This window comes from Trifolium pratense, linkage group LG5 (assembly GCF_020283565.1).
Source record: "Trifolium pratense cultivar HEN17-A07 linkage group LG5, ARS_RC_1.1, whole genome shotgun sequence".
Lineage (NCBI taxonomy): Eukaryota > Viridiplantae > Streptophyta > Magnoliopsida > Fabales > Fabaceae > Trifolium > Trifolium pratense.
The window spans coordinates 33,709,377-33,735,979 of record NC_060063.1 but is presented as its reverse complement, the minus strand read 5'-3'; the positions used below and the strand labels follow the sequence as shown (position 1 = coordinate 33,735,979).

The window sequence follows — 26,603 nt, the reverse complement described above, 5'->3', positions numbered from 1 at the left end:
ACTATGATTTTATTGATGATGAGAACTTTACTCTAATATTTTTATTTTTCTAGTTTCGAGAACGAAACTATTTTTAAGGGAGTAATAATGTAACACCCCAATATTTTATATATGCATTTTATTGATTTATTATTTGATAAATAATTTCTATAGTAATATTAATTATTTTATATTCTATTTATTTTATTATTTGACGAGGTAATGGCTATTTCAATTATTATTTTGATAAGTCAAAATTGAACTATTTTGGTGCTACCAAGTGTATCAGACGTGAATGCCTAATAACATGACTACCTTCCTTCTATGTTACCAAAATGCACATGATGATCTCTTCTCCCTCTTTGATATGTTATTAAATATGCCTAATATTTCCAAATCATTTCCTAATGTTTTGGTCTAAAAATAATTGAGAAGATAATTTCCTTTAATTGTCTTCAATGCTAATACCCCATTATTTATTTGATCAAAATTATGATCATCTCTCAATATACACACAAAAATATATTCTCTCTTTACTTTCATGATGTTGATGAGATGATACTTACCCATCGTTCCATCTCTATTTCAATCCATTTCAACCTCATTTTTAAATTTGGAATATGTTCCACCTCTATTGGCCAACTTTATTGCAAGATATTAATTCTTTATTATTGACAATTATTTTCATTTAGTGATGATTGACCATTTCTTTTCAATCTCTTTCTTAATATCACATAAACCCCTCCCACACTATTATACTTTGTTCTAAGCCATCTCTCAAGTATATTTCTTTATTATTGACTATTATACCAAAGTCAGTGAAGCAACAAACGCCTACCCAGCCTAGAAACGTTTTACGGTCCTTGCTGGTACGAGCAACTTCTTCCCCTATTATTTAAGTGATCATCAAGTTTTGTTATAAGTCTCATTCTCCTCTAATTTTATTTGCGTAAGTTCTTGTCGATGAGCCTTTCTATACTATTTTCTATTTGTTTCATGAAAACTCCAATAATAGTTATATTCGTTTCCCTAGAGCCGTCACCGTAAAATTGTGATTGCGTCGTCGTTAACTGATGGATCGTTGAAACGAACTTTGGAGCGTGAGATATAGTGTGTGCATTGTAGCTGCGAACTTAGTCTATTATTGTGCTTGGAATGAAAGCGACTAAGGTAAGGGCTCTTTCCCCATACATTCATGCTACATAGGAATTTGTTGTGAGATAATGGTAGAACCTTTATCACTTAAAACAAACCGAATGAATCAACTTTATGAACATAAATAAATAGATAAATAAAATTATTGGAAATAATCACAAGACACAAAAGAAAATTAAAAGGGGCGAGGAATTAAATAGGTTCGGTTGATATATGATAGTGTTAATTGTAATGTTATATATTTACTTGTATGCTTATCGTAGTTTTGTGATTATGCTAATTGTTACATGTATCGTATACTTGCTTTCATGCTAGCCCATGTTTTCAAGTCTGTGTTGATTTCTTTGTTATATAAGCTACATATAAATGAATAATTTAACCGTTTGATATTCATATAACTATACTGTTGGTTTCATTACTTTTTGGTATAACTAAGAGCAGTGGCGACTCCAAGAATAATATTAAGCCTGGGCACAATTTTAACCACAAATATACAAATGTTTATTGGTTTAAAGTTTTCCGATCGGAATTCAACCGGATCGGACCGTTTCTAACTAATAAAATATATATTATTTATATACTGAAATTATAATAAAAATAATTAATTTTAAGGAATTAATCTAAATATTTGATAGTCATAAACAAATAAAGAAAATAAAAACAAAAAAGGAAAGAAAATAAATGAGTGAGGTGGGAGTTGAACACAAGTCCCCCATGTGAGAAACAAATCACAGTGCCACTGGGCCAGGTTACACGTTCTGTTTAAAATCATGCTTCCTTAATATATATAGGCTTTTATTAAAATAACCTTAAAAACTACTGTTCATCATCTTCAACCTCTAGACCAAAATAAAAAAACGATATTTTTCATTCTTGCACCAAACTGGACAAGTAAATATACCATTTTGCTCAGAATTTCATGAGGATTATGAATATGCACTTAAATTTTATTAATTCTTACTCAAACATTCGAATTTTCAGATTAAAGTAAGAACCCTAAAAAAAAAATTATATAATTGGGAGCCCAGGCACGTGCTGGGCATGCCTGGCGGCATAATCGCCCCTGACTAAGAGGAAATATAAATAAAAGTGTATGGAAGGCTAGTTAATTATGTCGCAGGTGAGTTAGGTCGAAGAAAGTGGAGTTTCATGCATCATATAGGATGTGTATAGTAGAGTTTCTATAGGTAGCCTTTGTGGCTTGGTTTATTTTTAGGGCCTGTGTGGCAGAACTTATTTTTAGCCTGTGTGGCAGAACTTATTTTTTAGCCTGTGTGGCAGGAGCCTGTGTGGCAGAATCTACTTTTAGCCTGTGTGGCAGAACTTACTATTTAGCCTGTGTGGCAGATTTTCTTATCCGGATCATTGTCTCATATAGGATTTGTCTTAGTTACATTGCATTGCATATAGAGAGGAAGAAAATTAACAATAGTAGATAATTATTCTGGACATAAAAGAACCAACGTAAAAAGGAAGAAAAATAGAAATGGTATAGTTGTCCGTAGTAAAACTGTGATCGTTGCTTCTCCTCGTTCATTTGATTTTGCCGTGCAATTTGTAATATGTGTAATTATGTTGTCTTGTTTATTACTGTCGTTTAACAATTATATGCTGCCTATGTTTGTATATGTGTATCACCAAAAGTTTTTATAATAAACTAATAATTATATTTTTCATAAGGTGAAGTGTTTTGTTATTGTTTTATGACATTTTCTTGTGGTGAGTATGATTCAATATGGATAAAGAAATTGACCCTTACAACCAACATTTTAGGTACTCAAGGAGAAAGACATGTTTGAATGTGATGCTTGAAGCGCGTACGTACGGGGAAAATTGGGTTTTGTAATTTGTGAATTTTTATGTAATAAATAATTCGTCGTTGTATTTTCTTCCGCTGGAAATTTTCAAACAATAATTCATTTTTAATTAAGTTTATATTACTCATCCAATTATCTTTGTAACCATTTTATTTTAAAAAGAAGAAAAAAATAGAGCCACATTTTCTAACTAAATATGATTTTTAAGAAATATCTTGGATAAAAATCCGGGATGTTACGTAGAGGCTTGGTAAAACCATCAGCTAACTGAGAGCTACTTGGAACAGGAAGAAGATGAATGAGTTTTGTTTGGAGCTTTTCACGAATCACACGGCAATCTATTTCAATGTGTTCCCTTCGTTCATGAAAGGTGGGATTATGAGCAAGAAATTGCAGATTTACCATCACAGAAAACTGAAGCCGGTTGAGCAAAACTGATATTAAGTTCTTTGAACAAGTCAACCACTGAATTTCACATGTAAGGGAAGCTAAAGCCCAATATTCTGCTTCAGTTGAAGATTTGGAAACCGTGTTTTGCTTCTTGGACTTCCAAGAAATAGACTTTCTAGTGTTAGGGCATCTTGCCCAATCCGAATCAGCAAAACCATTTAACACAAGGGAACAAGAACTATAGAATAAAATACCCTTTGCTGGAAATGTCTTCAAGTATCTTAGAATTCTGGTTGCAGCTTGATAGTGTGGTACCAAAGGATTGGCTACATATTGACTAAAATGTTGCACTGGGTACGAGATTTTATATTATTTCTAACACACCCCATCACGCAAGAGCTCACTTGGGCTTGAAGCGTGGATAATGCATAGGCCCACCTACCATATGCTTAAATTCCACTTTTTAATTAGAAAGTGAGTGGAGTGGGGATCGAACTCTAGACAACTTAGTCATAGAGGCTCTGATACGATGTCAAATAACCGATTATTTCAAAAACTTAAGCTGTTAGGATAGAGCCACATCAATGGTTTTATATTATTTCTAACAATATCATTGGTACTTAGGGACGGATCCAGAAATTGAAGAGACAGGGGGCCGAAAAATGTAATATTAAATGTTAAATAAGTAAAGTCTGAATTCAGTAGCAAGATGATTAAGTAAAGTCTGACAAAAAAAATTTCCTTCAAAAAATTGATAGCATAATTTTAAAAGTAGTGTATTCCATTTTTATTTCCTTAATCATTGCTACTGACCTTAAATATGACTAAGAAAGAAGGGAGTATAATTCTTTTATTCAATATGACTACACATATACTGGATTATTATTAGTATTGTAAGACAATGAACATGAGGGAGGGAGGGGCCCAAGCCCCTGCTTGCCCCCGCCCAAGTCCGTCCCTGTTGGTACTAGCTTGCTTCAGGCCATATAGAGACGTATGAAGTTTATAAACCATCGAAGGGTCATTGGAATAACCAGGAGCTAAGGACATGGATACTTCTTCATTAAGGTCTCCGTGCAAAAATGCATTATTGATTTCCAATTGTTCAAGATGACATCCCTTTATAGCTTCTAAAACTCTAAGGGTCCGTTTGGTGCGCAGGATAGGATAGTGATAGGATATGATATAAAACAGGATAAGGATAGGATATCAGCAGGATAACAGTTATCCTCAGTTATCCTATCTTGTGTTTGGTGTACACAGGATAACAAACATAATAACTATTATATCATGTTTTTAATACATATTTGCTCATAATAATATGATAAGATATATAAATTATTTAAATGACAAAATTACCCTTGTAATCAATTGTTATTTTTTAAAAATTATTTTGTAATACTTTGAATTTTTTAAATAAAAAATATAAATAAGTAATCAAATAACTTTATATAGTTTTAAATAAAAAACATGAGAAAATAATAAAGTTTAATTTTTTATATGAATCATGATCAAATAAATAACCCAATGATATATACATGTTAGATGAGCTAAATAAATATATGATATATCTCATACGTAAATGATAAAAATACCATTGCAAAATAATTATATTTAATTTCTTATAAAATTTAAATTAATATCCATATTTTACGATTTTTTAATAATTAGTTTACTTTAAAATATTGTAATTTTAGTATAATTTTGATTTTTTTAGATTATGTAAATTACAAAATTATCCTTGTGAGATGTATATTTAAAAATTAATTATTTTATTATTAATTTACTATCAAATTATTTTATTATTTATATTTTATTAATTTTCATTATTTTATTTTAAAATATATTTTATAGAATAAATCGGTAAAAAAAATAATTTATCCTATCCTGCTAATAACCCAGCTCAAATTCAGGATAAGAATTTTAACTAGAAAGACAGGATAGGATAAGCTACAGGATTAGCTTATCATATCCTGCTGTGTCACCAAACACTGGACTGAAACAGAATATGATACAATTATCATATCATGTCTCTTATCATGTGCACCAAACGGACCCTATCTGTTATAATTTTTGCCACCGGAGAAAAAGTGGCAAAGTAATCAATGCCCTCCGTTTGAGTGTATCCTTTGGCATCTAGACGGGATTTATACCTCTCAATAGAACCATTAGCATTGTACTTGACTTTATAGACCCACTTGCAACCAACTGGAACCTTGCGTTTAGGCAAATGAACTATTGACCATGTTTGATTTTCATTAAGGGCAATTAATTCAGCATCCATTTCCTTTTTCCAACAATCAAATTGTGAGGCTTGTTTATAAGTTTTTGGTTCTATAGTGGCTGATATGGAGCTACAGAATTTTTTGTATGTAGGAGAACATGTTTCATAAGACAAAACAGATGACAAAGAGTATTGAATATTTGAGGAACATGGAGAGACACAATCAGAGTATAATAGCAATGATAATCTTTCAAATAGCTAGGGCAGACAACAATTCTAGTAGATTTTCTGAGAACAATTTCAGTGGTGGAATCAGAAGGAATTGACTTAGAATTGCATCTCATATTTCATTTTATAGTGGCAATTTACATTTTAGAATTGCATTCATCTCTTATATTATGAATCAATTTCATATCAATATCTCATTATATTATGAATCAATTTCATATCAATATCTCATTTACATCAGCATCCAACTTTTACATTATGAGCAAGATATTCATGTTTCCTTTAGGGTCAAAATCAGGCATACCAACATTTCAAAAATTCATGGAACAAATAATATAAATGATTCATTTAAAATCATCGAGACATCTCATGTTTTGTCTCAAACTACAATTCTCAATCTAAGATTGTATAAGAATCAGAAAGCACAATAGATTCATCGATCCATTATTATATTTTAAAGGAATAAAATTTCACATGTCAAAATACCATTTAAGATAGCATCCAACTTTAAAATTATGAGTGTAGTGTTCACAATGTTTTCTTTAGGGTCATCAAAGCATCCAAATAATTGAAACGTTTATAGAATAAATAATATCCATAATTCAGTTTGGGTCATCGAGACATCCCATATTCCATCTATATGAATCAGAAGTAGAACAAATCCATCCCTTCAATGAATAAAATTCAATGCATATAATATAACATTGAAGGCATCAGGCAACGTTTAAATTATAAGTAAATTGAAAACTTCCTTTAGTGTCGTTGAAGCAGACAAATACTTGTAACATTTATAAAACAAATAATATCATTGATTCATCGAGTCATCGAGGAATCCCATATTTTATCTCACGGCGGCAGTTCACATTCTATTATTTCATTTAGGGTCATTAGATTAGATCTCAACGAATTCATCTCTTATATTATGAATGAATCAAATTCAATTCATATCAACATTGCATTGAAGGCACCATGCAATTTTTACATTATAAGTAAAAAGTTCATAATGTTTCTTTCCAGTCATTGAGTCATCCAAATATTAGCAACAATTTATATAGCAAATAATATTCATTGATTCTTTTCGGGTCATCGAGACATCCAATAATCCATCCCTTATATTTTAAATGAATCAAATTCAATTCATATCAACATAGCATTGAAGGCATCATGCAATTTTTACATTATGAGTAAAGACTTCATAATGTTTCTTTACAGTCATGAGACATCCAAATATTAGCAACAATTTAAATAGCAAATAATATTCAAAGATTCCTTTCGGGTCATCAAGACATCCAATAATCCATCCCTTATATTTTGAATGAATCAAATTCAATTCATATCAATGTTGGTTTGGTCACTGTTAAATATCAATTTTAATAACAGTTATGATATAAAATTTATTCATTATTGGATTTTCTACATGCTTGACAAGGCAAATAATAAGACCCTAATATATGGAGGGCTAGAAACATTAAGATTTTTGAAGAAAAGGACATACCAGTTCAAGAGATTATTGAAGCTGTTTCCCAGTGCGAAAGTAAACTAGAAGCAATCTTAAACCCAGCAAACAATTGCAGAATGGCGCATCAACAACATACATCGCCGGCAACAGGAAATAATTTGAAAAAGTCTCCAATCGGTTAGTTCAAGGCAAACAGTGATGCATCTTTGACCCCTGATGGATGGTGGGGGCTTGGCGTGGTTGTCCGTGATGAGAACGGAAAAATTATTGTTGCAGCGAACTGGAAAACTATCGAGCAGCAAGAGATATCTACACAGTGCTTGTTCAAAAAAAAGATATCTACAGTGTCAGCATCCATCCCTTATATTATATAACAATTAATATTCATCCCTTATATTAAGGATGAATCAAATTCAATTAATATCGATATCGCAAACGAAGGCATCAGCCAACTTTTAAATTACGAGTAAAGTGTTCAAAACGTTTTTTTACGATCAATGAGGCTTCCAAATACTAGCAACAATTTATATAACAAATAATATTATTCATCGATATCGGGTCATCGAGGCAGCCTATAGTCTCAAAATTTTGGCTCATATTTCTATTCACTGATTCCTTTCGGGTCATTGAGGCATCCAATCCATCCCTTATCCCTTATAATATGAATGAATCAAATTCAATTCATATTGATATCACATCGAAGGCATCAGACAACTTTTACATTATTATGAGTAAAGTGTTCATAATGTTTTTTAGGGTCAATGGGGCTTCCAAATACTAGCAACAGTTTATAAAAGAAATATTATTCATCGATTCCTTTCGGGTCATCGAGGCAGCCTATAGTCTCAAAATTTTGGCTCAAATTTCTATTCATTGATTCCTTTCGGGTCATTGAGGCATCCAATCCATCCCTTATAATATGAATGAATCAAATTCAATTCATATTAATATCACATCAAAGGCATCAGACAACTTTTACATTATGAGTAAATTGTTCATAATGTTTTTTAGGGTCAATGGGGCTTCCAAATACCAGCAACAGTTTATATGACAAATATTATTCATCGATTCCTATTGGGTCATCAATGCAGCCTATAGTCTCAAAATTTTGGCTCATATTTCTATTCATTGATTCCTTTCGGGTCGTTGAGGCATCCAATTCATCCTTTATATTATGGATGAATCAAATTCAATTCATATTAATATCACATCAAAGGCATCAGACAACTTTTACATTATGAGTAAACTGTTCATAATGTTTTTTACGGTCAATGAGGCTTGCAAATACTAGCAACAGTTTTATATAACAAATAATATTCATCGATTCCTTTCGGGTCATCGAGGCAGCCTATAGTCTCAAAATTTCGGCTCATATTTGTATTCATTGATTCCTTTCGGGTCATCAAAGCATCCAATCCATCCTTTATATTATGAATGAATCAAATTCAATTCATATCGATATCAAATCAAAGGCATCAGACAACTTTTACAATTCACGGCAAAGAATTCCATGATATTTCCATGAATTTCATTTTATCACGTTTCACAATATTACAGGAATTTCCAACTATAAATCGAAGGGGCAAATACGAAATTCCAATATTACAATTAAAAGATCGAAATTGTATTACCTGAGAAGATGAATAAATTGCTTTTGGAAACTCAGCGAACCCTAGCTTGAAGAAAACAAGATTCCTTCAACGAAACAAACCGAACACTTAGCGCTGCAATCTTCGAAGAGGAACGCAAATTTGTGACATTGCAAGAATTTGAAGAGAGATGATCGAGAAACACCAGATTTAGGGTTTAGAGATGATTGAGAGAAGAGAACCATCGTAACCTGTATTGTATTGTTCCAACCATCGTAAATCTAATCGCGTTTCTCTTCGCAACTATACTGGGCTTTTTCTATTTATAGACTTTTTATATTGGGCTTTTTTATTTTAATGGAATGGTTGTTCTCCGGGCCCAAATATCGTCTTTTTTGTTTTCTTTTGAAATTGTGAAGTTTCGGGTTGGAACTCAGGTCATTGTATTTTACCTTATAATTTCGTCATTTTTATTATTTGAATTCAGACTTATGGACGAGTCCAAATATCGTTTAATCCCACTATTTCTTAACCCATGGCTAAATGTTTGTGGCATTTATCTGCTTCTACTATAATAAAATTGATTACCTTCCAATTTACTAATTTATCCTTATTAGTTTTAACCACATTGCTAGTTTTGTATCGTTCATTGTAGTTTCATTAAAAAAACATAAAAAAATACAATAAAAAGAAGATATACTTAAAAATAGGAAGAAAACAAATTATACATAGTAACAAAACAGTCTATACATAAAAATAAGAAGAAAAAAAAGATTATAGAAATTTAGTTAATAAAAAAAATCATACAAAGAACTAGCGGCCAGACAGGGGGCGTTTTACGTCTGTCTGTGTCTATTATATAAATTTATGTAAAAAAAAATGTCTTATGTTATGGGAAGTTTGTTAATGAAATTTTTTTGTTGCTAAAAAAACATATCTTATGTTATGGTGAATTTGTTAATAAAAGATATTTGCTGCTAAAAAAAAAAATCAAAGGTATTGTTGGTATTATGAATAGTCCACACCCAAATTTTTTGTGTCATCTTTGTACAGAGACTAGCGACCAGACAAGGCGCGTTCCGCGCTTGTCTGTGTCTATTATGCAAACTTATGTCAAAAAAATAAAAAATACAAAAAAAATGTCTTATGTTATGGTGAATTTGTTAATAAAAATTTTTTGCTGCTAAAAAAAAGTCAAGGGTATTGTTGGTATTATGAAAAGTCCACACCAAAAATATTTGTATCTTTTTTATATATAAAGTACTCCCTCCGTTCCTTTTTACTTGTCGTTTTAGAAAAAAACAATAAATTAAGAAAGTTTATTTTTGCACTTTATCTTCCTATTATACCCTTATTTTAATTCACCAGTATTTTGTTTTTGCACACACATTTTCTTTCCAATAAATTTAATATATTATGTACCAAAAAAAAATTAATATGTTATGTATCAAAAAAAATTTAAAAAAACATTAGTTTTCATATATATTAAATCTTTTACGATTTCAACAACTACTCCTAAATATTTGGAATTTTCATGAGGGTATAATAGGCAAAATATAACCTTAAATTATCAAAACGACAAGTAATTTGAAACAATTTTTTTTTTAAAAACGACAAGTAATTTGAAATCAATATTTTTTTCTAAAACGACAAGTAAAAAAGGAACGGAGGGAGTATAGAAAAATAGATATAGAAGATATAGAGGTATAGATATAGAAAAAATAAGAAGAAACCGTATAAAAATAGGAATATATAAATAAATAAATAAATAAATAAATAAAACCATACTCTCTAAAAGAGAAAATCTTAGGTGAAGTCGAATCTAAGACAACAACATTAGGTAAATCGAATGACAATATGTCACCTCATTAAAAAATTAAAATCTATAATTAATATGGAAACAATTAATCTCCTATTTACCATTCAAAAAAAAAACTAATCTCCTATTTAAGTAAAAAAAAAACTAATCTCCTATATTTTTGCTAAAAAAAACCAACATACTCACATTTTTTTATTGCACCACTCACACAACACAGAACACAACCACTTGAAATCAATTTCCACAGAACCACACCAACCCATTAAGCAAATTGTCACAACCCTGGATCGAACCTCCATTGTCATTTGCAACAACCCACCAAACTTTTTTTTTTTGACACACAACCCACCAAACTTTAGAAGCCAAAACAAATGAGAATAATTTTTTATTTGTATTGCATTTAAAGTGTATTTTATTGGTCACTGTTCTTACCAAATCAATTTTTCATTTTGATGGTTTCATTTTTTAATGCATGATTTCCATTTTATTTTAATTAAAAATAAAATAAAAAGATGATGATTTAACGAAAATAACATAAGAAGAAATGTTATAGAAAGTTTATGGGATGCAATTTCAAATTCAAGTAACAGAAACAAAGGAATGGTGGTTGTGTGTGAGTGATTCGAAAAACATAAACAATATATTTCATCAAAAAAGAAAAGAAACATAAACAATATTACTACATTAACTATATAAAAAAATAAAATAAATAAACAATATTACCACCAAGTTTACTACTAATCATTAATAATAATATAATAAAATTAACTAATGTCAAACTTACTAAATTACCCAAAATATTCCTAATAATTTTTTTCATTTTTTATTAAAAAATATACACTGGACCATTATTTGTCACTGAAACATAAAAAATTGAATAATAAGTTTACAATAATTCGGCTTATATTTTAATTTTTAACAATATTACATAACAAATTTTTAAAAATTTATTCTAAATAAATTTTCTATATTAATATAGTGACAAACTTAAATATCAAATATTTATTAAAAAAAAACTTAAACATCAAATAAAAGTCAATGGTCACGTAACTCTATTTGCTTCTCGATATACATGTCGGACTATAACATTCCACCATCTTAAAATAAACTATGTATATGACAAATTAAACTCCTTCGTCCACTACTACCAAGTCTATCACCTCCAAGATTCCTCACCAATGTCGAGGAATCTATTTGAAGCTCTATATCGATGAGGTCTCTCTTTCTTGCCAGGCGTAACCCAATAAGCGTAACCCAATAACCCATCATATACTTCTCATGGTTCAACATTAAAGGCATCAGTGGTACCTATATTTTTGGAAAATCATGTAATCCAATTTCCATGGTGGACACACAAGACATCGCAACTTGCTTAGCATCATCTGTGTTTAAACTTGTTTTTTCAACAGAAAAATCATCTGTGTTAACTTATCCGATCATTTCTCGGTGCTTCTCATCTGACATTGATAGTAATTTTAGGCTTATCCATAATGAATAAAAAACATCGTTTTGCACTGTTATGATTTTCAACATATTGCTGGATAGATGGTTATGTTTTGTTCCAATCTATAGTATGTTTTGTTTTTATTTTTAAGCAAATCACCTTGCAACGTGGTTAAAAGTAATAATGATAAATTAGTAACTTTGGTGGTAATCGAAATATACTCCACCAATCCCAAAATATAAATAAAAGTAGGTCAACAAAAAGTAAATGTATTTGGTCCAAATCTTTAACCAAACACATTAAGTTTTTTTAATCCATATTTTCTTATAATTTGAGACAGAAAAAATATAGTAGTCAATCAAATTACCTCTGACGTGGACTCTGATGATAGGTAGTGTCGGGGGCAATTTGATTAACTTTTTGAAATAATCAAATATGAGTGTATAAAAGATTTTTAGCGGCTCCCAAAGGGACACAGTAGGAGCGGGGGTGATCAATTAGATCCGCACGAACGCTTGGCCGATTTCCCCGATTCACCAGTTCTGTTCTATGAGTATGACCATGGCCGCGTCTGCTGCTACCACCGCTCGTCCTCTTTATCTAATCAAATTCCCTAAACGCCCTCACCTTTTATCAGATTCACAATTTCGCCCTCGGCTACTCAGTTCCCAAACCCAAAGAACCACTATTCGTGCTACATCGGCTGTTGTTGTGGAGTCGGTATTGTTTTCATTTTCTCTATTTAATTTAACGTTTAACTTAAACTTGCCTTTGAACTTTACACTTTTAGAATTAAGGAGTTAACATTTATTGCTATTTTCATTCAATTAAGCTTATATTTATGATCATAGCTGAATTTTTTAGTTTATCCCTTCTGTTAAAAAAAATTAGTTTATCAGTAATCGTTCTGTTATTGCTTAGGAAATTTTGGTGTTTCTTTTTGCGCCCCCGACTTTCGCCCCCTGAAATTCCAAAAATATCTGCTCTGGCGAGTGTTAAAGGGGCGCAAAATCTGGGAAAACACACTTCCCTACTTAAAGTGCATACCATTCCTTCATCCTTGTGAAAACATTTTTACAAGGTTCATTAGTTGAAGTGCGGACTGTGTTTTTCAAGATAAGCCAGAGGGCGCGAAAAGAATCACCCTAAAAATTAATTTTTCTTTTGTAGGATAGAAAGTTTAGAATGAGGGGATGATATGTTGATTGTATAATTATTAGTACCATTTAAAAAAAAGAAGGTATAATTATTAGTATATCATATGTATACCCCTCATGTGTACTGACTCTGTATACCCTCTCACGTACCAAATTCTTGGTAGATTGCGAACTGCGTTCCGATTATTTGTACCACGTACCAAGCAAATTGCGAACCTGGTTACTATGACACAGACATTCGACTCAGACATTGACTATCATGTCAACACTGGTAATAACTTGATAAAATGACATAAGTGAATAGAATCACATTTGTCGGTTTTCGGACACCAAACACAACTTCAATCGGGAGTGACAGTGTTACAGAGCACTCCGGCCCAAGCCAGGGAAAGCTTCTGGCTTAGTGAGCACTTACAAAGGGAATCACGTTTATGTCATTCCATGGGGATCATTGGAGACTTGAATTAAATCCACAACATGTTGGATGTAAGTCCGGTTATGCTCCACTAGGCCAACCCCTTGGGGTTAAAGATTTAGATTTGTTAGTTTTATTCATGATTTGCTTTTTCTATGCATTGTCTTTAAGTATATAGATCTTTTTAAGTTGAAAGAAATGAAGATTTTGATAATGCAGTAAATTCAACAAGTTATATCTGTTTTACATATTATGGCCATTAACAAAACAAGCCCAATTTTTCCTTCAGGATTTAAGTACAAAGCAGGATCAGGGAACAGACGTTGATTTATTTGCATGCCCGATATGTTATGAACCATTGATAAGAAAAGGTCCTGTTGGCCTGAACTTGTAAGTTGGATTGATTTGTACGAGGGAAAGTGTATTTAATTCATTATTATGTATTTAAATTTCTTATAATAATTTATTTAATGGTTTTGCAACTTCAGATCAGCAATCTACAGGTCTGGTTTCAAGTGTAAGAGATGTCAAAAATCATACACTAGCAAAGACGGGTATTTGGACCTGACAGTGACTTCTGGGTTGAGAGATTACATTGAAGTTCAACCGGTTAGGACTGAACTTTTTAGGTATAAATGGGAAATTTATTAGTGGTTTAATTCCAATTTCATGGCATTATATCGTCATGTATGTGATGATCTCATGGTACTATATATATTTTTATGTTAGTTATATTCATTTGCAGAAAATCTATTATAACATGAGGCACATACCACTATTTTTCCATTATCCTCTTAAATATCCATTTATTTCTTTAGTTGAGGAAACACTTCTATTTATGTATATGAACTATTGTTTAAACCTATATTACACAAGTTGTAATTTAGCTGAGTTTTCTTTGTGGTCCAATCATATGGAAAAGTTCTTAAATTCTCATTATTTTTAAACCTTTTTTAGGAGTCCCCTTGTTTCATTCTTATATGAAAGAGGTTGGCGCCAGAATTTTAGGCAAAGTGGCTTTCCTGGTCTGGATGAAGAGGTACGCTTTCTGTTCCTGTACTGCAGTTGTAATGTGCTAGCAATACTTGAGCAGTTAGGGAAGTTGAGTAGTTAGAGTGGATGTTTTGTATGTATAGGGGAAATAAGGCATATAGTGATAGAAACTTGAATGATGAAGTGGGCCTTGTCTTTGGCCCAAGCCTAAGGTGTGGAAAGGAAGGGAAAAAGGAATGATAGGGTGCTGACGTGGCTACTTAGTGCGTGAACTTCATGGGATAGTTACTATATAATAGGAAGGAGGGAGAGAGAATAAACTACCTAAGAATTCTGTTAGAAAATTGGGGAATCACCATCTTGGTGATTTTGGGAAGCCTTTGAGCTTTGGGGGCTGATAGCTACTGTTATCAGTTTTGTTACCTCTTACTTTTGCCATTTCTCTCTTGTAATTGTTAAGCTCCATTAATACAATTGCAGTTTCCTCACTATTCTATTCCATTTATACTGTTTTATCCGTTTAATTCATACACATATCCATCATATAGTGAGGGATCCTTTATACATAGGGGAAACCATGGATGAGAGATCTCTCCTCAATTTTAATCATTCATACAATAAAACTTATTTCTTATCGTTCGTTTCTGCCTCTTTTTTATTTTATTTTTTGAGATTCAAACAAAACCACTTTGTTTAACAAGAGACACACATCACAGAAAGGAAGATGAGGAAGTATTTTTTTATTTTTTTTTTTAACCTGATTTCATAAAATTTCAATATATTTTATGCTCTTCATCTTTTATTTATAATGCAGTTCAAAATGGCTCAAGAGTACTTTGAACCAGCTAAAGGTGGTCTGGTTGTGGATGTTAGCTGTGGAAGTGGTTTGTTTTCCCGAAAATTTGCAAAATCTGGAACCTATTCTGGAGTCATTGCACTAGATTATTCAGAAAATATGCTTCGTCAATGCTACAATTTCATTAAGAAAGATGACACACTTTCAACCACGTAATGTTTTCCTCCTCCGCTTGATTCTGAATTTATTGCAGCTAAAGCATTACAAATTGAATGTCTCCCCTTTGCATGAGGATACGTGGTTGTGCTTAACACAGATTCATTTCATTATTTGTAGTAATATTGCCCTTGTAAGGGCAGATGTTTCTAGGCTTCCCTTTGCGCCAGGTTCAGTTGATGCTGTTCATGCTGGTGCCGCTTTGCATTGCTGGCCATTTCCTTCAAACGCTGTAAGTGATATGTCTTTGTTTGATGAAAACTTCAGTGTTTGCATTGGGGGTAAACTTTTTAAAATAACCGATATCATTGTTTGTTGCCATGAACATTAAAATCTTGAAAACTCTTTGCACTCTTAAATTTTTAAAAACTGTCTCTGACAGCCTAGTTAGCATGATAGTTTAATATGGTCATCGTTGGTATATCCCATTGTCCTGCATTTCTTTGTCTGAATATGTAGAACTTTCTGCAGGCTTGTCATATAAGGCTACAAATTAATATTTTAATCTGATTCTTACAAAATAAAATCAATTTGTAATTTGGTTTCTCTGAAATTATATGTTAGGTGGGTTTTAGTCTTAGACCAACAAATAGGCCAAATAGAGGATTGGTTACAGTTTGCTTATGTGGCAAATCTGATAGAGAGGAAAGGTAGTTTATATTAAGGAGACAATTAGCAAGGGGAGAGATATGGAGTATCATTCTGTTAGATACCATATTGTTTGGACAGAGAAATATCTCTTCTCTGAGTAGCATAAAAGCATTTGCTCTGGATTTATCTTCTATAATATATATTTCCTTTTTCGATCAATAATTAAATTTGATTGTCTCTCTTAATCTGCATTCTGATACGAACCAGAATATAGCAAAAGTAATGTAACAGTAAAAGAAAAGCAGAACAGAGGAATAGAGCTTATTATATTGATTGCAAAGGAAATCAAATACAGAAAGAGGAATTACAATCCCTAGATCTGACAAGAGCAGAGCTCCTAATAGAGAGTCAATACTCTCTACCCATTCTCATGATAATAACAAAATATCAAGATAAGATCTACATTCCCTCACTGACTCCTTATATTATGGAAAGTAAAACAAAGATGCTCCCCTCACTCCTAGACACGTCACCTCTATCGTAACTAACTAGCCACCAATACCCTTTCTGCCCTTCCTTCTAGAATAAACCAGTAGAGCTTTGGGTCCACCTGCTGCATTATGAATCAGCTGTTCACGTGGCAATTCTTCTTCTGCTGGTTGGGTCCTATCAATACCTTCTTCTTCAACATTGGCCTTGCCCTCAAGGCCAAATTTTGGAAATTGACTCCTCATCATTATTTCATCCTCCCAAGTTGCCTCTTCTGCAGTTTTACCTCTCCACTGAATCAAAACTTGTTTGATCACCTCTCCTTGTTGTTTCAACTTTCTAGTGGCCAAAACTGCTTCAGGTTCAAACACATCAATTGGTTCTTCTAACAGTTCTGGTAGTTCTTCTTCCTCATGGTACTTTCCCACAGCTTTCTTCAACAAGGACACATGAAACACAGGGTGTACTCTAGACCCTTCAGGCAGTTTCAATTTATATGCAACAGCTCCTATTTTCTCAACAATAGGATAAGGACCATAATATCTTGCTGCTAATTTTGCATTGATTCGAGTGACTACTGATTGTTGTCTGTGAGCTCTCAACTTGACAAACACCCACTCTCCACATATAAAACTTCTATCAGTTCTCCTCTTGTCAGCTTGACTCTTCATCTTCTCTTGTGCTCTTAGTAGTTGACTTTTTAGCTGCCTCAAAGCCTCGTCTCTGTCTAATAAATCTCTTTGCACTGATTCTACTCTCGTTTCACCTTGAACCCATCTAGATAGTAATGGAGGTGGTCTTCCATAGACTATCTCAAAAGGAGTTTTTTCTGCAGTGCTATGAAATGTAGTGTTAAACCAGTACTCAGCCCAATGTACCCATGACACCCATGTTCTGGGCTGGTCAGCAATAAAACATCTTAAATATGTCTCTAAACACCTGTTCACAACCTCAGTTTGGCCGTCCGATTCAGGGTGATAAGCTGTGCTCATTTTAAGTTTCGTTCCCTGTAACTTAAACAACTCCTTCCAAAAACTACTAATGAAAATTGGATCTCTGTCACTAACTATGGACAGTGGTATGCCGTGGAGTTTGACTATCTCTTTACAAAAAACATCAGCAATACTCTTGGCTGTGTATGGATGTTTTAAAGGAATAAAGTGAGAGTACTTAGATAACCTGTCCACTACTACAAAAATAGCCTCAAATCCTTTAGACTTTGGCAATCCTGTAATAAAGTCGATGGATATATCTTCCCAAATTTGGTTAGGAACAGGTAAAGGTTGCAGTAAACCTCCAGGAGATGTTGCCATGTATTTCTGTCTTTGGCAAATATCACATTTCCTCACAAACTCTTGGATAGTTCCCTTCATCCCTATCCAATACACATTTGCAGCGATTCTCCTATAGGTTTTGTAAAAACCAGAATGTCCTCCATTTGGAGTGGAATGGAATTCTTCTAACATTGTGGGAATCAATAATGATTTTTGTGAAAGTACTAACCTGCCTTCATACAACAATACACCATTTTTGTAGTCATAACCAGGCCATGCTTCTGAATTTTGTTGCACTTCTGTCATGATCTTCTGTAACTTCTCATCCTGCTTATTTTCGGCTTTGACTTGCTCTTCTTGGAGCCATATTAACTGAGAACTCATGGCGTTGATTTCCCCTCCTTCATGAATCCTTGATAGTGCATCTGCTCCCTTGTTTAGTTTACCCTGTTTGTACACAATTTCAAAGTCATAACCAAGGAGTTTAGCAGTCCAATTTTGTTGTTCCGCGGTCACTATCCTTTGTTGCAGCAACTGTTTGAGAGATTTTTGATCTGTGGACACCAGAAATTTTCTTCCCAATAAATATGGCCGCCAATGTTGCACTGCTAACACAACCGCCATTAATTCTTTCTCGTATGCAGACTTGGTCAAATTCCTCACCCCAATTGCTTTGCTGAAATAAGCTATGGGTTTCTTATCTTGCATCAAAATAGCCCCTATACCTTCTCCTGAAGCATCACATTCTATCACAAAACTTTTGGTAAAATCAGGTAAAGCCAATACTGGAGCTGAAGTGAGCTTTCTTTTTAGTTCCTCAAAAGCCCGTTGTGCCTTCTCTCCCCATTTAAATCCATCTTTCTTAGTGAGCTCTGTTAAAGGTCTTGCAAGCTTACCATAGTCCCTTATGAACTTTCTGTAATAGCCTGTAAGTCCTAAAAACCCCCTCACACCTTTCACATTCTTTGGTTGAGGCCAATGTAGCACACTTCTCACCTTCCCAGGATCTACAGCCACTCCCTCTTCTGTGATCAAGTGACCCAAATAATCAACTTTTTTCTGCCCAAAAAAACATTTCTTTTTGTTTGCCACCAAACTATGTGCAGATAATAAATCCAATACTTCACCCAATTGAATCAGATGAGTCTCCCAATCCTTGCTATATACAAGAATATCATCAAAAAACACAAGTACATTCTTTCTCAGCAAAGGACGAAAAATATCATTCATAAGACTTTGGAAGGTTGAGGGTGCGTTCATCAGTCCAAAGGGCATCACGAGGAATTCATAATGTCCTTCGTGTGTCCTGAACGCAGTCTTACAAACATCGGACTCTTTTACACGCACCTGATGGTACCCAGATTTTAAATCTAATTTGGAAAAAAATCTAGCTCCATGTAATTCATCCAACAGCTCTTCAATTACAGGAATTGGGAACTTATCAGGAACAGTTACCTTATTTAAAGCCCGATAATCGATACACATCCTCCAAGTTTCGTCCTTCTTCTTCACAAGGATCACCGGACTTGAAAACGCACTCGTACTGTGGCGAATAACTCCTGTGGCTAACATCTCTTTAATTTGTTTCTCGATTTCGTTCTTGTGGTGGTGGGGATAACGATATGGTCTCACGTTTACAGCCCCTTGCCCTTCTATGAGGTTGATTGCATGATCTTTGCTGCGTTTAGGAGGAAGCCCAGAAGGTGTTTGGAAAACGGAATCATATTTGAGTAGTAACGCGTCTATTTCTTTTTGTTGTTGCACAGACAATTCACTTTCACCCCCTCCTTTTGTTTTTACTTCATTCAACTCCCACATCATGTTTTGAGTATTGGGCCTGGCCTTACTTAAGATACTTTGTAAGGACACTGTTGACTGTCTACACCCCCCTGTCCCTTGAAGAGTCATCCACTTCTTATCTTGCCAAAAACTCATAGTTTGTTGCTTCCAATTTATAATTGTATCACCTAAGGTTTTTAGCCATTCAATGCCTAAGACCACATCAATTCCTCCTAACTCAAAAAGATGCATTGTTGGTTTCAATTTAAAATCTCCAATACACATCTCTACCTTCCTACACACCCCTTGTGTTGCTACTTGCAACCCATTTCCCAACTTGACATTCATTTGGGTTGTGGTCTCTACTGGCCAATCCATGTGATGCACCAACTTTTGAGAAATAAAGTTGTGTGTTGCACCACTATCTACTAAAATCAACACCTCCACACCATGTATTGTTCCTTGAAATTTCATAGTATGATGAGTTTCATGAGCAATATGGTGCAAGTTTAGAATACTCATTTCTCCTTTCTCTTCATCTTCTCCTTCTTCTACTTCCACAGCCAATATCCTCCCTTCTTCCTCCTCATCTTCTTCATCATCCACCACCAACACTCTAAGTTGTTTATCGGGACATTGATGCATTGGATGGAATGGACCCCCGCATTTGAAACACAACCCCTTTCTACTCCTCTCCATCAACTCATTGTATGGTAAATGAGTAAATCCTCTGTCACGAGGCCCATGACGCCTCTTATCACTTTGGGCTTGTTTATCATTCCTGAGCCCACCAGCTCCACTCTTCATACCCCCACTGTTACTAGAATCTCTACCTCTTATCATCACCCAGTCAGACCCATCTTTCTTAGGCCCATGTGACCCATAAGGTTGCAGCCCATTTCTAAACTTGGACCCACGATTGTGATTTGACCCATTTCCACCTCTTACTTCCTTCTCCACAGCTCTGGTAACTTGTAACAATTTTGTTCTACTCATTTCACCTAAAGCTGCAAAACTTCTCACCTTCCCCCTAATCTCCGTTTTCAATCCATGGATGAAGTACCCCTGAAATTGTTTTTCTGGTAATTTAGGGATTTGAGCGATCAAATACTCAAATTCCGTGATATATTCTTCCACCGTTCCTTCTTGCTTCAGCTCCGTGAGTTGTTCATACACATCCCCTTCTCCACGACCTCCGTATCGTTCCAGCAAAGCTTCCTTCAACCCTTCCCATGTCAGATCTTCATCCTCTCTGAGCAGCGAATTAAAGAAATGGATTGTTGCACCATCCATACAAAGCTGAGCTAAACTCACCTTTACTTCAGGCATTGTTCCTTGTACTCGAAAATACACTTCGGCACGTGAAATCCACCCTGCAGGGTCTTCTCCATCAAACGAAGGTAACTCCACCCGTTTTACAGAGTGACGAAACTCTGTCAACGCTTCTCCGTGTAAACCTCCGGAGCTCATACCCTTCTCCTTTCCCGATGAGATCTGGTTCGCCGGTATCGTTTTGGCGACGATACTAGCACTACCTTCGTCTACCACTGTCGATTTCCCTAAGCACCTTTCCATCATAGCGATGAGATTTGCGTGACTCTCCTTCATCGTTTTCTGAACATCAACCAGAGTGGATCGAATCTCAGTAATCTCCCCTTCGAGATTTTCAACTCTCGCTTCCATCTTAGAAAACGCAGCAGGAGTGATTTTCTTAGAAGGCATTCACTGGCTCCACCGTCGTTAATCCGGCAGGTCGGACCACTTGATACGAACCAGAATATAGCAAAAGTAATGTAACAGTAAAAGAAAAGCAGAACAGAGGAATAGAGCTTATTATATTGATTGCAAAGGAAATCAAATACAGAAAGAGGAATTACAATCCCTAGATCTGACAAGAGCAGAGCTCCTAATAGAGAGTCAATACTCTCTACCCATTCTCATGATAATAACAAAATATCAAGATAAGATCTACATTCCCTCACTGACTCCTTATATTATGGAAAGTAAAACAAAGATGCTCCCCTCACTCCTAGACACGTCACCACTATCGTAACTAACTAGCCACCAATACCCTTTCTGCCCTTCCTTCTAGAATAAACCAGTAGAGCTTTGGGTCCACCTGCTGCATTATGAATCAGCTGTTCACGTGGCAATTCTTCTTCTGCTGGTTGGGTCCTATCACATTCCCAACCATTGGTCCAAAAGGTTTTTCCGACAATGCAATGTCGATTGAAGCACCTAGAGACCAAGAATCAATTCTGTTGCCAGTTGCCACAACGTTTTTCCCTTTGTCACCAGAGCGGCCGCCATGTTGTCATTTTTCTAGAATTTTGGTTGTTGATGCTTTCAGCTTCTAATTCATTTTGATCCTTTTCATCTTTTTGACCAAGTGCTCAAACGAACTTATCAAAGTGACTTTTGGTCCACAATATCTAGTCCAACAAAAACCCCACTAGCATCGATGAACCTTCTTATGATAGCCTGGGGAAATAATTCCCAGTCTGCATCAAGGTTCTCTTATCACCAACAGTGTAACCAAATCATTGCTTCTTCACCCTTATCATATGGGTGTGAATTTCGTTCTCCCACGTGAATATTGACACTCATTTTCATCAATGTTGAGGAGTTCCTACATACATAGTTTCGACATTCGTTACAGATCTCTGTTGAGGCTAGTTTCCAGTTTTGGATTGTCACTTGGTGCCTTGCATTAGCATTATGCTTCCAAAAATGTGATCCTGGAGGAGGGAATCCGTTAGTGACTAGAGATTCAGGGTCGAATATTATTGATGTATTGAAGGGAAATTGCAGGAAACAAATTCACTGCCACTGGGCAACGCCTCCAGATAGAGCTCAAGCTCTCCATTCTCTACCAAACTGTAAAAGTAAATGTAGGATAAAAGCTGCAAATGAGAGTCGCAACTCCCTTTATTACAAACTGACCCGAAACAAATTCGTAACAGAAAAATATTCATTCCCGTCTAGAAGCTGCCAGCTCATCAAGAGTCACTCCTTATTAACTCCTTTCTTTCCTCGATGTGTATAAACTCTCCAAACCATTGGACCTGGGCCTGTTGTGTAGATCAACATGTCACTAACCTGAGGGAAGTGCTAGAAGTGTTTGAGAAGCAAGGGTTGTTTGCAAACACGAAGAAATGCACATTTGTGACAACTACTTTTTTGTGATTATAGATGGACATGTAAGTCTAAAGATAGCTAGTAGTCTAACAAAATGAGTCTAAAGATAGCTAGTAATCTGACTCACCCCGATCTTCATATGATAGTTCTGTTTGTATTTACCCTAATTTGTTTAAACATGAGTCATGGGATGCTATTTCCTAATTATATAGATTTGAGATATCTTTTGGTCAATATGGTTTGCCTTATTCATGTGATTTGCATGTTCTTCTACATTTCTATTTCACACTATTTTATTTAAATGAGTGTAATTTGCATAATGATAACAAATATATACTTCTTAAAGGTTGCTGAAATCACCCGTGTACTAAGAAGCGGTGGAGTATTTGTCGGAACCACTTTTCTTCGTTATTCTTCATCGACTCCCTGGATTATACGACCCTTCAGAGAGGTAAACTCTTGATATTAATTACCTTTCATCTTGTTATAATAAACTTTTGCATTCTGAAGATGTTCATTGATGAGGGACTAAACTAGTAAAAATTATAAAGGGTGGTGAAAATTAAAACATGTACTTTCTTCGGTTTGTTTGAAGTCATAAACTCGCCTTAGTTAAACTAAGGCCCCGTTTGGCCCTACTTATTTTCTACTTTTCTAATTCTCCTTAAAAGAAATAGAGAAGTAGAAAATTGTATTTGACCCTATTTCTCCTTAAAAGAATTAGAGAAATAAAGTAAAGAAGTAGAAAATAAGGAGAACTTGGGTCAAACACAATTTTTTACTTCTTTACTACTTTTAGGGAGAAGAAAAAAAGTAGGAAAAAAAGTAGGGCCAAACGGACCCTTAAACACATATATAAATGTTCATGAGATTAACTTCTATGCACCGACGGTGTAAAACATTTTTACACATGTATCCAATTAAATTACACCTAATGGATATTCTAAGAATGGACATAAAAGGTGACATTATGATTTTATTAATAACCGCGATGCCTTATTTTTATGATTTTTTTTTCTACGCAAGCAAACTCAAGGCATTTCATTCATAATAATAGTAGCAATACAATTTGGAATAACATCAAAAGTACTGCGAGAAGCATGTGATAAAGCTGCTCGTGCTAAATCAGGAGCAATACCATTTGTTTGCCGCCTGGTAAAGACAACTTTAAAGTCGTTATAGAGATTGAGTAGGTTCTTACAATCTCAAATAATTGAACCATACTCGGAATGGTTAGGATAGTTTTTATGAATATCATCCAATACCATCTTGCAATCCAACTCAAACACCAACTTATAATAACCAAAGCTTGTAATCCATTTGATACTTTGATACAAGCCTCATGCTTCACCTTCAGCTGCTGTCATAACTGCATCCATGTTTGTTGTCATACCTGCAATAAAATGTCCTTCCTCATCCCGGAGATAAGCACCCATACCAACCTTTTCTTCAGTGTCGAAAATCACCGCATCAATGTTGCTTTTAACAACACCTGCTGGTGGAGGATGCCATGCGACATGTTGAACCTGTTGCTGTCTTCTGTTTGCTGCATCTGTTGTGCGAGTGTGCTGCCATGCTTGAAGCATGCCTTGCGCGCGCCCTATTACCTGTTGCACTGTCTCTTTCTTATCCTCCCATAGCTGTATGTTTCGCTTTCTCCAAAATACTCCATGTAGTCATTGCAAACGTAACAAGTTGTGGCACATTGAGCTCTTGCCATAATCTTATGAATACATCATGGAAGCTTTCTGCATTGATCATTAGTTGCTCTAAGACAACCCATAAATTCAATTTCTTCCAACACTCAATACTATCAGCACAATCAAGAAACAAGTGCCAATTATATTCAGTGTATCTATGACAAACAACAAAATTAGAGTCACCGTTGATACCTTTACTCATTAACCTCCGCCTATTAGGAAGGTTCCATAATTGATTCCAATTCCCTTCCACTTTCCATTCATCTCTATTAATCATCACATCGACACAAACATGATAAGCACTTTTAATTCATTTTAAGGATTTCTTTTACATCTCTATCACACATATTCTCCCTCACACGTTGCCTATCCCAACAGCCCAAGCTTGCATTATTAACCTTGGTGCCATCCTCTTCAAAAGTTTAGTCATTCTGTTTATTTGCTTTCCGGAAGTGGCTGCAGCATGAAAAAATTTAGAGTTCATATCACCATCTCCAATCCAAAAAGTTTTGGCTTGTTGCTTCCAAAAAGTTTTCTCTTGCAACAACAAATAATTCAACTTTTCTTTCAAAGACACCACCTCTTTATCAGCCTCAATGGTAGCAAGGACCTGTACCTCTTCAATTTTTTTTTTACATTTCTCAATTTCATCTATGTATCGACGTTGGGGAGTCCGACCACAACTGTCAAGCTCCTCAGTGCGCGTCAGCCTATCAAGCAGTGGGTCAGTGGTGTTAATAAAAGATGCAATAATTAAAGATGCTTTTGAAAGAATCAAATTTATAATGCATAACAATTGATGCAATAATTAATTTCACTTTAAAGTAAATGATGTATGTTGCAGTTCAATTAACATATAGTATGCATTTTCATAATTTTTTGTTTGCAGAGAAATTCTCAAGGCTATGGGTTTTTAATAGAGGAAGAAATCAAAGACCTTTGCACCTCTTGTGGTCTTGCAAATTACTCATGCAAAATTGAGAAGTCTTTTATTATGTTTACGGCTCAGAAACCATAAAACTATATATGATCCATTTGTAAAATTTATTCTCCTACATTATTAATATAATAATTATACATCAGTATTTGTTGTATTATTTGTTCTATCTGTAAAGAAATTGTAAATATACCGGAAATAGAAAGGTGAAAACCGGAGGAGTCTCTTGTAAATGTTCACAGGTTAGTAATTGTATCATATTTTGATTTTGATGATACTTATCTCATCTGCATTCAGAATTCCAATTTATGAAGAACATCTAGTCATCTATACTGTGTTAAGTTCATGTAAATATTTGAAAAACTGGATAGTCATCTCTCTCTCTCTCTCTCTCTCACACTTCTTCTAGACTCTTAAACTTATTTCGAAAAATGTTTTCCAATGCGCAAATATTTTTCGGAAAACATTTTTCCCACTATACTTTCACTTTTTTCTGACTCAATCTCAAGGGCAACGAAAAAGCTTGGATTTTTTTGTTGGTTTTGCGTCTACAATCAACGTTGAAGCATTGACAAAAGTTTTCTGCACTCATTTTGTGTGAGACACTATAATACCATGCAAAATATCCATGAGAATTATTCCATCTGTTGACCATCACTTGCCCCTTATATTTTAGTCAATCACACGCAATTCCATTTATTCATGAAATACCAATATCCCGCTTTTGAAACTTCTGGTTTGATAGACTTTACCGCTAACGAGCATCGATAAGCTGTTGCAAACAGTCAAAGCGTTTTCCTTCCTTATTCTAATAAAAAAAGGTAATTCGGGTCCTCCCCCTGTCTACAACTATGCATATCACTGCTAAGGTCAGGTTTTTTTTTTGCGTACATGGAAAAGTATGTCCTTGGCCTATCATGTACTAAATTTCAGCAATTATCGAGAATTTATGTGTAACAACTTGTGCCTGAATATGCTTAATTCTTCACAAAATGTACGTAATTATAGTGTCAC

The 26,603-nt window shown here is 34.3% G+C and overlaps 1 protein-coding gene and 1 long non-coding RNA gene across 2 annotated transcripts; both read left to right on the top strand.

The window, feature by feature from the left end:
* The first annotated feature begins 803 nt into the window (after positions 1 to 803).
* Positions 804 to 3,026, top strand: LOC123887017. Its single transcript, XR_006801315.1, has 3 exons — positions 804 to 928; positions 1,013 to 1,149; positions 2,908 to 3,026. It is a non-coding gene; the product is annotated as an uncharacterized LOC123887017 (long non-coding RNA).
* Positions 3,027 to 12,502: 9,476 nt separating this feature from the next.
* LOC123884618 (uncharacterized methyltransferase At2g41040, chloroplastic) lies at positions 12,503 to 25,870 on the top strand. Its single transcript, XM_045933754.1, has 8 exons — positions 12,503 to 12,824; positions 13,966 to 14,066; positions 14,165 to 14,305; positions 14,634 to 14,715; positions 15,484 to 15,677; positions 15,802 to 15,913; positions 23,299 to 23,403; positions 25,542 to 25,870. The coding sequence occupies exons 1-8, from the start codon at positions 12,654 to 12,656 to the stop codon at positions 25,668 to 25,670; spliced, it is 1,035 nt and encodes a 344-aa protein (XP_045789710.1). The 5' UTR covers positions 12,503 to 12,653; the 3' UTR covers positions 25,671 to 25,870.
* Positions 25,871 to 26,603: the final 733 nt, after the last annotated feature.